The sequence below is a fragment of the Ursus maritimus genome, unplaced genomic scaffold (assembly GCF_017311325.1).
Source record: "Ursus maritimus isolate PB19 unplaced genomic scaffold, ASM1731132v1 scaffold_13, whole genome shotgun sequence".
NCBI lineage: Eukaryota > Metazoa > Chordata > Mammalia > Carnivora > Ursidae > Ursus > Ursus maritimus.
The window spans coordinates 54406538-54420225 of NW_024423675.1; the positions used below are offsets into that span (position 1 = coordinate 54406538).

Sequence of the window (13688 nt, forward strand, 5' to 3'; positions counted from 1 at the left end):
CACATATACGTAAAGCTATATTATTAGTGTATCTGTGTAATGTGTCCATTAAAAATTTTAAATACTCCTTTTAAATTGGCACATGTACAATTTAAAAGGACTATTAAAATTTAAAATTTTAATTTGTTTTAAATACGTTTCTTAGCTGTGCTCTTGGAACATACATATCAAATAGACAGCCTGCCTTTAAATACGTTCCTCTCCTGGGAAAACTGCATGACTGTCTTTCATGAACGTGAGTCAGGGAAGATGAAGAATCTACAGGGTCCTGTGGCTCACACAGTCTATTCTCATCCTCTGGAACTTTCTCCTCCCCAACCCAGCAGTGCCACGAAGCCCAAAATGTAATGGGGAGAAAAAAATGTAATGGAGCCTATTTTTGTCATCATATTTTTAGAAGACTCTTATTCAACAACAACCAAAAATAGAATGGAAGAGGGGTGCCTGGGGGGCTCAGCTGGTTAAGTGACTGACTCTTGATCTCAGCTCAGGTCTTGATCTCAGTGTGTGAGTTCAAGCCCTGTGTTGAGCTCCATGCTGGGCATGGAGTCTACTTAAAAAAAAAAAAAAAAAAAAAGAATGGAAGAGCCCATGAAATGCAGTCAGAATATAAAATGACAATGTAATACCACCCTTCTGTAAAGAGCTGGTGTCTGTCGGCCACTGTGAATGCAACGGAAGGACTTTCCTCTCACCTCCCGTGGAGAAGGCCATGGGGAGCACTGTCACCGAGACGTTGTCGGAGCTTCTCTGCCCGGCAGTGTCCATCACAGTGAGCTGAAAGGTATATGTTCCCTCTTGTAAGTGGGACAGCTTGAGGGTTCCTGACTGAGGTACCTGATGCCCAAACAGGAAACAGCACAGTTAGTTAAGAGAGCCGAGGCTTGGAGTCCAGCAACATCCATTATCCTTGGAGTCCAGCAACATCCATTATCCTTGGAGTAGTCCCATGACTCGCCTCTCCACTCCTGGTCCGAGGATGTGAAATACTAAATCATATACTATTTTGGCAGTTTGCCCCACCTGGAATTCGCAGTCCTCAGTTTTATCTGGGCTGGCAATATCCTTGACTGACAGTCCCTCACTTGTCCTTAGCAGCCGCTGTTCCAAACCCGTAACTCCTCCAAGCTCCACTCTCATTATCTGGTGTCTTCCCTCTCAGCAGATGACCTCATATGCTTTGGGAAGAAAATCAGGCCCATAATTATGGCCATGAATATGGCTCCCGCACTCACCCTGTGCTGGGAATACACTTGCACCTGTGAGTGTCATCACCTCCTTTCCCCCAACTGTAAGATGAGCTGCCCCTTCTGCACTCAAGCCAATCCTCCGTCTAGGCCCTGACCCCTTCCCTCTCTGACCTCCAGAACACTGACCCATCAAGTAACTTCTCTTTCAAATGGCTCTGCTATCACTCTGCTCAAGTTTCTATTGATCTAAAAACAAACAACAGCAAATAAAAAACCCTACACTCCAAGATCATCTCTAGCCATACAATTGTATCTCCTTTCAATTTATCTTTTCAAAAACCTTGTTCATGCTGCACTTGCTGCTTCCATTCGCTCATTTTCCATTTATTCTTTATCCCACCCATCTGGTTTCTTTCCTCACCATCCCCCTCAAAATGTGGTAAGGCTCACTAACAGATCTAGCAAAGGTCACCAGGTTGTCAAGGTCAACAATACTTGCTAGTCTTGCCTCCTGCCAGCTCCCCCTCCACTGGCCCTCTTACTGTATTTTATAATGTTGGCCCCTCCTGGGTTCTGGAACTCCCGACTTCCCTGGCTTCTGTTTCTGTGCCTGAGTTCCCCCAGCTAGTCCTCGCCTTGCTGATCACCGTCATGGACTTTACTTCTGCTCACTTCCTACACCCAGGGCGCCATCTTGATCCTCTCCTCTCCTCACACCACTTTTCAAGGAGCCCCTTGCTCATGGCAAGAGCAGTAGCTTCGAAGGCTCACGTTGTGATGTGGGAAGTCATTCTTGGATGCTCAATCCAATTACTATATTTTGCAGCCCTCCCAAAGTTACTATAACGGCTTAATATCCTATTTTTCTAGGAAAAACCCTTTTTGCTTAAATGAACTAATCTGGATATTGGCTACAAATGAATTCTGACCATTTCACCATTTATTACAGGGATGCATTAACGGACTTGAAAGTACGGAGAGTTGCTGCCCTGTTAGGACTGTCAGCTGCTGGTTTGTATTCAAGAAATCCTAGAATTGAGATTCCTGAGCGTAACCCTGGCTTGAGGCTTTGTCAGGACTACATTCACACGCGAGCAGAATGCTTCACAAGGACTCAGAGGCAATGTAAGGAGATAGAGCCGTTGCCACACTTCAGGTGCCAGGAATCAATCACCCAGAGCTCCTGTTAAGTATGGGCTTCTCAGCCCAGCCTCAGCGCCTGAGTCAGAGGGTCTGAGTGTGGGATGGGGGCATCTGCATGTAACAGGCACACCCAGATGAGACACCGATCACACCGGGAGAAACATGAGGGAAGTGATTAAGAGCGAAGTCTGGCAGCCAACAGAGCTCGTACAAGTCACTTAACCTACTTAAGCCTCAGTTTCTTCATTTGTGAAATGGAAGTAATAATGGCACCTACCTTATAAGGATCAAATGAGATAGCTATGTAAAAAGACCTTAATATAGGGCTTACATAGAATTATAAACATATATCGAAGGAGCTTGAAACATAGTAAATGCTTAAATACCTCCATTATCTCTCTTGGCTAGTTCTCATCTCAAGCTGAGCCACCCAGTTTTTATAGACAGGGAAATGAAATCTCAATCATGTGACTTTCACTCACTGAGACCTCTAGGTGTAAAGCTGTCTATAAGCGGTCCCACCACTCTCCTTGCAAAAGCTGTAAGCTGGACAGCTGGCAAAGAAGGCCACCAGTCGTTGTGGTTTATTTCAAAGAGATGTTACTAAGTTTCCACTGCCACATGGTTGTATGACCTTCAGGCCCAGTTACACTAAGAGAATTTCATACAGGGGTCACTTCTGTGAAAACGAAAACACTACCCGAGGGGCATTCAGAGAGAAAGCCGAAGATGACTAAGATGACTAAGAGTCTGGAGTGGGCCAGTGACCCTCAGAAACAAGAGGGTGCTGCGAATGTCTGAGAACATCAGAGATTCCGATGAGTAGGATTTAAAATGAGACGAGAACTGTAGTGTGGGACCACAGGGTCGTATTGAATTCCTGTTGTCTCTCACATCCCATATTCAATCCATCAGGAAATCCCATTGGCTCTAATTTAAAAACACATCCAGGGGCATCCGGGTGGCTCAGTAGGTTGGGCGTTGGACTCTTGATTTCGGCTCAGGTCATGATCTCAGGGTCATGAGAGCGAGCCCCACAACGGGCTCCGAGCTCAGTACAGAGTCTGCTTGGGGTTCTCTCCCTCTCCCTCTGCCCAACCCCCACTTACACACTCTAAATAAATTTAAAAAATCTTTTTAAAAAATCCAGAATTTAACCACTTTTCATCATGTCCACTGTCATTGTCACCACCCTGCTCTGAGGCCATTCCGGTCTAAGCCCACCCTGTCTCTTGCCTGAGGCACTGCAGTGGTCAAGAGACTTGCACTCCAGTGGGATTGGGCCCCGGCCTCCCTTTCTTCTGGAAACTTCCCCTCCCACCTTTGCCCACATGATTGTAAGGTAAGTATCAGTTATGACTTCTCCCTATGGCTGCAGGAGTGTGAGGCTGAACCAAGGGGAGCCAGTGACTGCAAGGGGCAGGAGATGGTAAGGCTGGTGCAGGTGGTGAACTCTCACTCTCTCCAGCTCTGGCTCAGAGCCAGGCAGGCCTTGCTAGGTGGCAGCCAGGTAATAGGCCATTACTTATTGCTTCTTGGGACACATGGGTACATGGTGGCAGATGATGACCGCACTGAGTCCTGCAGCCTTGAGTAAGGTGCTGCAAGGGAGGGAAGCTGTCCCAGCTGGTCTGCCTGAATGCAGACAAGACCTAAGACTGCAGAAAGCCAACGACTAAGGGCTTTGCTGCCTAGGTACATGAGAGGAGAGGGTAGACTGTAGGATTGAACAGAATGGGATTTGTAAGGTCAGGGAGACCTGAGTGGGGCCACAGGAGTGAGATGGGGCTGAAGTTAACGGAGATTTTAAGAGACCAGGGAAGCCCTGAGGCAAGGGATCTAGATGGGCCATCTACGTGGACACTGTCATCACCCAGGCCTGTGCCTGAGCTCTCTGGGTGTCAACATTTAACGTGCTAGTATCAAACTGAACCTCTGAGACCTGGGGTTTGTATGGGAAGCTTCTCTTTAATGCTTGGGCTGGAAGGACAGAGCGTCCCCTGAGAGGCCAATTATCCACCTGGGCTTTGGATGCCTCTCTTTGCCTTTCTAGGCACCTCCTTTCTGATGCCAGAAACACTGATCCAGATCCAGACCATGGTGATAACCTTCAAAGTCCTGGGTGGGCTTAAATTTAGATCTATTCAGACTAATATCCCTTCCTTGACCCTTTTTCTTCATTTAGCTAACAAAGAATGTCTTTCCTCGAAATCAGATATTTAGAATATTTAAGATGGATATTTTCCCTTCAAGCCCCCAGGTAATCCTTCCAGACATCTTCTCATATTTATATGACACTGAAAAGGATTTAAAACATTTTACAAACATTTCCTAAGTGTCAGGGTAAAAAATTAATATATAGGAGAAAGAGAATAAGACAAAACTCATTGTTCCCACCGAGAGCAGGACAATATTCCCTGAGAACATGTGTCAATTTTCTTGACACCTGGCCATAATGCAGAGTTTCTACAGACCAAAGATTAGTATTGCTTCTCTCGTTTCTTCTCCTACTACCCTTCTCTCCTCCCTAAACTAGGAAACATCAATATTGATGTCTTGGTTTGGCAAGATGTGGGTAAAGTGCACACAAGATCTCTTTGTATTATTTTTCTTTTCTTCATTTATTTTAGAGAGAGAAAGAGAGCACCAGCTAGGGGAGGGGCAGAAGGGAGAATCTTAAGTAGACTCCTTGATAAGCGATGAGCCCGGAGCCCGCCGAAGGGCTTGATCTCACAACCCTGAGATAATGATCTGAGCCAAAACCGAGAGTAGAATGCTCAACCGACTGAGCCGCCAAGGTGCCCCTCTTTTTTTCTTTTTTTTAAGTAATCCCTATGCAACTTCCAACCCCAAGATCAAGAGTTCAGGCTCTACCAACTGAGCCAGCCAGGCACTCCTCTCTGTATTATTTTTTTGGAAAAGTAAAAATATGTTACTATATAGGCGACTGGGCAAATGGACAATTGTCCTCTGGGCAAAACCAAACCTGATTCTCATTTTTAAATGGATTCTGATTTTACGGCCCTAGGTCACCGTACTCAGAGGATGCACATTGAATTTGAAAGCTATCAGGCGTGTCCAAAATTTTTGCACCATAGAATGTGGATCTTTTCAATCTGCAAAGTTCAAGTCAATGTAAATTTATACGACCTGTTGGTCAGAGTATTAAGATTACCGAGACATGGACCTCAGGGCCCTCATCTGCGAAGCCTTCTCTGACTTCCCTCAACTAGATTACGACCTCTCCTTCTCTGAACTCTAGTCGCACTTTATCTACATTCTTTCACAGCCTTGCCACTTTCTGTTTGCTACTACTGTTATTTAGGTGCACGTCTAATCTCAACTGGTGTCAAGCTACTTGAGGGCAACAGCCCCCACAAATTTTTCAGAGCCTTCCTCCCTTGCTCCTTGAAGAGGCCCTCATAGTTTTTTGTTTATATACAAATGAGTAAATCTATTCTGTTTGTAGTTCGGCTAAACTATCCGCCAAAAGAGACCAATATTTACATCCCAAGATATTTAGAATTCACCATAAGAGTTACAGCTCCTGGAGTGCTCGCGTTAAACTCTGCAGTAGCTAAGCGCTTTATTTGCATTTTCCCACTTTGACCCCTTACTGAAACTCAGGTGGTATTGAGGAGGGAACAGAAGGCAAGCTGAGGACAAAGCAGAAGCTGACACCCTGCAAACCCCCGCCCCCATGGGATGTATGCGACATTCCTCAGGCACTCCTGGCTGCCCTAAAGAAAAAAGAAATAGTTAACCTATAGAGACCACAATCCTGCAAGACGTGAGTCTCCCTCAGTTTACAAACGTCTTAGCGATCTACCAGAACGAAGCATTTCTATCAATAACCTAGCTTCCGGAAGGGAATGTAAATACAATGAAATGCCTTTACAACCTGCAGGCCATAGACAGATACTTCCAGGAATCCCCGAAGTTCCCAACTGTCTACGTGTTAATGCCTTACCAGGGGGAAAAACAACCTTAACCTGACAATGGCAAGGCCTCCGGTATCCTGTGAGTCTTTAACATATGAAAGTTTTTCCCAACCTCCCTTTTTCCTTACCTCCCCCAACCCCGTAGTATATAATCAGCCACCCCTCACAACCCCAGGCAGCAGCTCTTTCTGCCCACGGGTCCTGTCCCCGTGCTTTCATAAACCACCATTTTGCAGCAAAGACGTCTCAGAATTCTTTCTTGGTCGTTGGCTGCGGACTCCACCCCACTGAACCTCACCGACATCCCACAACCTCCTCAGTATTATCCTCTTTACAGAGGAGGAAGCTAAGGCTTACAGAATGAAGTAATTTTCCCATGTTCACCCTGCTAGGGACTTGGCAAAACTGGGTTTGAGTTCAGGTTATTTGATTCCAAATTCCATATGCAAGGCGGTCCCGGAATCCTACCTCTCGGTCAGCAGAGGAAGGCCTTCCAAGGTCCTTACTCCAAGAACCATTTCTTAGAAAGAACCCAGGCACAGTTTACATACAGACTGGCTGATGAGGTTGTGGGATATCGGTGAGGTTCAGCGGGGTGGAGTCTGGAGCCAACGACCAAGAAAGAATTCTTGAGACGTCTTTGGTGCAAACTTGGTGGCTTACTAAAGCCCGGGGACAGTACCCATGGGCAAAAAGAGCTGCTGCCCCGGGTTGTGAGGGGTGGCTGATTATATACCATGGTGTTGGGAGAGGTAAGGAAAAAGGGAGGTTGAGAAAGTACTTTCATATGTTAAAGAAGACTCACAGGATAATAGATATCTGGTCATTGTCAAGCCAAGGCTGTCCCTCCCTCTAATGAGGCATTAACTAGAAGACAGTTGGGAGTCTCCTGGAGGAATGTTACATTCCTCCTATCACAAGTCCTTGTCAATGGGCTTCAGGTTTAAAAAGAAATTTTATTTTGGGGTGCCTGGGTAGCAGTCGTTAAGCGGCTGCCTTCAGAGTCCTGGGATCGAGCCCCACATCAGGCTCCTCCGCTGGGAGCCTGCTTCTTCCTCTCCCACTCCCCCTGCTTGTGTTCCCTCTCTCGCTGGCTGTCTCTCTCTGTTAAATAAATAAATAAATAAAATCTTTAAAAAAATAAAATAAAATAAATTTTATTTTATTTACATTTCCTTCTGCCTCAGCCTCCCTCAATTTTATGGAGGGGATGGTAATGTTAGGGCTTCGGGAAACTGAATTATGGGTCTCTGGAAGTTAGGCTATTGATAAGTAAGCTGCTTCATTGTAAATCACTAGGACATGGGTAAACTGAGGGAGACTCAGGTCTTGCAGGACTGTGATCTCTGTTAACTATTTGTTTTTCCTTTCCTTAGCTTTAGGGCAGCCAGGAGTGCCTGGGCAATGTCCCGTACATCCCATGGCGGGTTTTGCAGGGTGTCAGTTTCTGCTCTGTCCTCAGCTTGCCTTCTGTTCCCTCATCACCGGCCAGCTGTAATGGTCTAAAAAAAAGCAGATACAATCTCTCAGGCTGAAGCCCCATTTGACCGGAAGCGGATTGCAGACTCCTGCGACTCTGGAAGCCCTACCGTGCTGTCAATTTATTGTCTGAGAAGTTGCGTGTTTGTTTCTGAACAGGAGAAGAACTTCAAAGCTTCTGCCCTTACTGGAATAGATCTTTCCTAACTCAATTCACCCAGATTTATTTCTCATGAATTATGTACCTATGTACCCCCCGCCCCGGGAGATTATTTTTCAACATTTCCCCATAAGTAATTTTCTTAAAGAAAAAAAAAATGCAATTAAATATTCAAGGCCTTGAGTATTGTGTAAAAAGAATGTATACTTAAGTGAGGGTAGGCTATATTTAAGCGCATGGTTAATGTTGAAATGCAACAGCTATAAATTATTACCCTATCCTGCATGCTCTAACGTGTCTTCCTGCTTAATTGGAGCCATAAATTCTAGGATTTGCTGGGGGTTTTCTCCTGTCTACACCCTTCATTTGTGAAGAAATCCTCAGAACCACAATGGACTATTCATTCACATGCACCAACGAATCCCCAGATGTTACTTAGGAAATTTGTAGCCCTGGGAATCTTCTTTGTCCTGAAAATGCCCTGTGGGCTGCCATTACTTTCTGTCCTTTATTCAAAGCTTGGAGTGAATGGAAGGACTGAGAGCAGGGATGCTGATAACATTTTGACATTTTGAGTTCTGGTCCTATTGGATGTGGTATATTTTAATTCTCTTCTCCTTCAGCTTTTGCTCTCATTCCCAGGAAATACCAGACCCTCTGGCTTTCTCAGTGTCAAAATTGCTCCTTCTTAAAGTTCTTTTTTGGCCTCAGACCAGAGTCTGAAGGGTTGCCTCTTCCGACATCTGAGGAGTGAGGTTTTGTTTCCTGTTAAAGTCCTTTGTGAGCACCGGTGAGCACATGGGAGTGAGTCTTTGCGATGTGGGCTTCCTTGGGAGAAATCTCTAAAAGACCATTACCCAGGCAGCAACACAGTCTTGCCTGGGGGTAAAGACAAGACTATCAGGAATGGTGTGAATACCATCAAAGGAAAAACGATCTTGTAATAAATTGAATAATATCATCACGTTTGACTGTTTATTGAGTGTGGCTCACAGTTCCAGGGGCCTTACTGCACCACCTCGTTTAACCCCAATAATAATGCCTCGAGAGGAGGGCTCCTCTTATTTTCATCTTACAAATGGCTTAAACCATCTGTCTCACAGACAGAAGTGGTAGAGCTAGGGTTCAAAAACCATAGCAAAGTAGGCGCTCTGTTAGAATCCCCATCTGTTAGTTCTCTTTCATTTATGACAAACTGACTCACTTGAAGGAGGAAGGAAATAGGTTAAGTGTGATATGAAACTTTCTCAGGTACCCAATTACCACTTTTCTCCTCTTCCTTTTTTTTTTTTTTTAAAGATTTTATTTATTTGACAGAGAGAGAGACAGCCAGCGAGAGAGGGAACACAAGCAGGGGGAGTGGGAGAGGAAGAAGCAGGCTCATAGCTGAAGAGCCTGATGTGGGGCTCGATCCCATAACGCCGGGATCACGCCCTGAGCCGAAGGCAGGCGCTTAACCACTGTGCCACCCAGGCGCCCCTCCTCTTCCTTTTTTTTAAATTTAGAAACAGCCTTCTCTACATCACTCCCCCCACCAAAGGCTTAGAATGTCTGGGATAACTTTTATTGAAGTGATTTACATTTTGTTTTTATGAAGACAAGAAGCTGTTCAATAGCTGAGAAATAATAATCGGTTATGTGTGCTTAGGATCTCCTTTGATGAGGTGCAAGGAAATTGTCAGACAATACTCAAGGGCTCTTTGTAATATCTGTATGAGTCCGTGGTGGTGAGCAATGTTGTTCTGTCTACCGTGCTAGGAAGGATGATACAGATTTGGGGGCCAGAAGAACGATTTGGAAAGATTAGCTGAGCAATTACTTAAAAAAAAAATCAATTAATTAGTAGTATTATTAGAATCCTAGTAAGTATAAGCACAGTTCTAAGCTTTGGGAGAGAAAGGGAAAAAAGAGCAAGAAAGGAATAAACGAGGAGGGAGGGAGGAAGGAGAGAAGGGAGATGGGGCCCCTCTGGCAGTGAAATCTCTCTTCAGCTCATCGTTCCTTCCCTCACTGAAAATACTTCTACAGGAATCTTTCATTATTGTTATAAATTCTTTGTGATATTATAGATTTTATGTATTTCTTTAGCCTGTTATCAATGAGGTTGTGTAGAAAACAGAAGACAACAGATACAGTGAGTGTTTAATCCTTAAAGACCATGGTAGGTTCTCTGGAACCTTGCGTCTTGGTTAAACAACCACAGGCTGCCTTGAAAACCCCGCTCATTAAATTTTTCTAAAGTCTTTCAATAGGTTTTTAAATCATCTCCTTACCATGCAATGATTCGTTCCTTTTGTGAGCATTTTCAGTATTGACCCAAATTCCATCCCAGGAAATCTGAGGAGGAGTAAGTGACAAAATGGCTCCTGTACAAGGAGACAGTGCAAATCTGAAATTCAACAATTATTTTGTGCTCTCTTGCCCTATATCAAAAAAGTCAATTATTGTTTCCATTTATGTTCCTTTTCCAGAAACCTCTTCTCTAAGGCTGAATTATGAAATGCCACTTTTAAAAAGATGTATGGGGGGGGCAGAGGGAGAGAATCACGAGCAGACTCCCTGCTGAGTGTAGAGACCCATGTGGGGCTCAATCTCACGACCCTGAGATCGTGACCTGAGATGAAATCAAGAGTCAGAGGCTTGGGGGCGCCTGGATGGCTCAGTTGATTAAGCATCTGCCTTTGGCTCAGGTCATGATCCTGGGGTCCTGGGATCCAGCCCTGCATCAGGTTCCTTGCTTAGTGGGGAGCCTGCTTCTCCCTCTCCCTCTGCTGCTCCCCCTGCTTGTGCTCTCTCCTTCTCTCTAATAAAAAATTAAATCTGAAAAAAAAAAAAAAAAAGAGGTTTAACTGACTAAGCCACCTAGGCACCCCTATAAAATACCATTTTTATCTGCTGGGGGTGGTTTAAAAGATGAGACTAATGGGGAGACCTCATATAGACCATCCATTGCAACTTTTATCAAGGACCCATGTTTCTGTCTGCTCCAGTTTTTCTCTGTGCAGGAGCAGGGGAAGGGGCAGAGCGAGAGGAAGAGGGAGAGAGAATCTTGAGCAGACATCATCGTGTTCTCAGTGGAAAGTCTGACCAGTGAGTGCTCCTGAAGGGTGGGGATGGTCAAGGGGCATAAGAACAAGTGTATCCCACGTTGGGTTTAACTTAATTGCTTTGCCATGCTAGCCTGTAAGTACTCTTCCTCCATTCCCAACAACCTTCCAAATGAGCCCTATTTTACAGCTGGAAGGAGGACAGCATTAATATTCCAGTCAACTGGATCCCATTCTTAGGGGGGGAAAAACACCAAAAAAAAATCCCACACCTGACTTGAGAGTCCCAATTTTCCCGTCAGAAATTTAGGGGGGTAGGGACGCCTGGCTGGCTCAGCTGGAAGAACACCAACCCTTGATCTCAAGGTGGTGAGTGGAGCCCCACGTTGGGTGTAGAGATTAGTAAATAACACAAATAAACTAAAAAAAAAAAAAAGAAGAAGAAGAAGAAAGAAAAAAAGAGGAAATTTTGGGGTGTAAAATCAGGCTGTCTAAGTGAAAAGGATCAGTGAGAAAGCCCCTGAAGGATGTTAATTACTGTTAAAGGGAAATGCTCAAAATGTTAAAACTATGACTCTCAGACAAATCTAATATGAATATGAGTCAAAGATTTTATTTAATTCATTAATTAAAGAGAAAACCAAGACATTCCATAGATTCAAAGGAGAATCTGAGGGGCGCCGGGGTGGCTCAGCAGGTTAAGCATGGGACTCTTGATTTCAGCTCAGGTCATACTCTCAGGGTCCTGAGATGGAGCCCTGCGTTGGGCTGTGCACTCAGGGCAGAATCCGCTTGTCTCACTCCCTCTGTTCCTCCCCCTGCTTGCTCTCTCTCTCTCATAAAAATAAAATCTTTAAACAAACAAACAAAAAACAAAGGAGAATCTGAAAAACAGACAGATATAAGCAGCCGGGAACGCTTAAATGCAGTTGCTAGGAGATGCAAAGCTGAAACAAGTTTCCTCTTAATACCTATTAGGCACCAACACGCATAGATTAATAGATTAATACCTATTAATAGATTAACAGCTAGGTGTCAAAATGTCACGTTGGAAATCCACTTTTCCGTAGGGCGGAAATCAATTGCAGCTCTATGTGAACAATTTATTTGCATTTCTATGGACAAGAATCATTTGCATTACAATCTGTTTCTTACAGTCTATAAACGCTAATCTTGAAGGACCTGCTCCACAACCCCCAGCATTTCATGGAAAGGTACTCAGTAATCTCTTGCCACTTCCAAGTCTTGGACGATGTTCTATCATAATTTTAATCTACAAGAAGGGGATGTGCCTGCTTGTGAGGTTGTTCTGAGGAGATGACAGATAGGTCTAAACCGCCGGGCATTGCATGGGTGGTTCCATCAATGGCAGCCTCATTACGATGAAGTCGTGGCAGGATGAGAGTTAACTTTTGGGGGCATTCCTGAATGTACACCATTATAAGAGTCACAGCTTGGTAGCAAATGGCTCTCTTTTGCAGACTTTGTCACTCAGATTATTTTAGTTGTATAACTTTAGATCTATCTGCCAGCACATTATACACTGGCTGAGGGATTGGTTCCCTCTTGATGCCAGAGCAGTCAGACCTAAAAGCCCATGAGATGCCTAATTTTGTTAGTCCTTTATAAATATCTTCAATAAATTAAATACTGAATCACCAGCATTATTTTTATTCAGTACTCATATATGCAATTCATTGCTTACAGAATAAAGCTTTTAGTGGCAAATACACAAAGCTAGATGATAATGGAGGCAGATTTATAGCTGCTTGAACAAATCTGGCCCAGAAGTGCCAATTACCAGTCAGTGTCCACTCAAGGGAGCTCTCTAGTGGTACGATCAATGGTTTGTCTGTGTACCTTTCCTGATCAACCTTAGTTCTCAAAGACTAAATAAAGATATATTAATTTTACAGCTGACACAATGCACCAAAGGATAATAAATACGCTGGATGCCTCTCAAAGTTCAAACTTATTTCTGTTGTAGATGAAAACCAAAAGCCTGAGATGTAGAAAGGATAAACATAAAGTCCTGCACTCAGGTTCGATAAATCAATGATACAAACGCAGGAGGAAGAGGCGATCAGGGCAGCAGTCCATGCAGAAAGATGAAGCAGGTTTTAGGTAATCCTGCTAATGGAAAATTCAACATGAATCTATTGTGTGAAGCAGCCACTAAAATAGTTTATGTAAATTAAGCTTCATTAGTAGAAGTACAGACAATGTCTGGATCCCAGGAGGTGATAGTCTGTCAGGAAGAACCACAGTTTACATATGGGGTTCATAAGGGTGTCAGATTTTCTTTTTAAAGATTTTATGTATTTATTTGAGAGAGGGAGAGAAACAGAGCACAAGCAGGGGGAAGGGCAGAGGAAGAGGGAGAGGGAGAAGCAGACTCCTCGCTGAGCAGGGAGCCCAATGGGAAACTTGATCCCAGGATGCCAGGATCATGACGTGAGCCAAAGGCAGACTCTTAACTGACCGAGCCACCCAGGTGCCCAGGTGTCAGATTTTTAAGTAGGGCCTAGAAGAATCTGAGAAAATCCAGAGGAGGCAGGATGGTCAATGGGACACTCTGAAAGTCAATTTATGAGGAACATCTGAAAGATTGGATGTGTTGAGTTCTGAGAAGAGCATTCCAAGCGGCTGACATTCATTTTTTTTAAAGATTTTATTTATTTATTTGAGAGAGAGAGAGACAAAGAGAGAGAGCACGAGCGGGGAGGAG

General features: G+C 44.2%; 1 protein-coding gene across 1 annotated transcript in view; it reads right to left on the reverse strand.

Annotated features, from left to right (window-relative positions):
* Positions 1-13688, reverse strand: part of LRP11 (LDL receptor related protein 11) — a 42569-nt gene that overhangs the window by 19883 nt on the left and 8998 nt on the right. The window contains exon 3 of the mRNA XM_008695055.2: positions 696-837. Within this exon, the coding sequence (XP_008693277.2) occupies positions 696-837 (142 nt within the window). The remainder of the gene's footprint in view (positions 1-695; positions 838-13688) is intronic.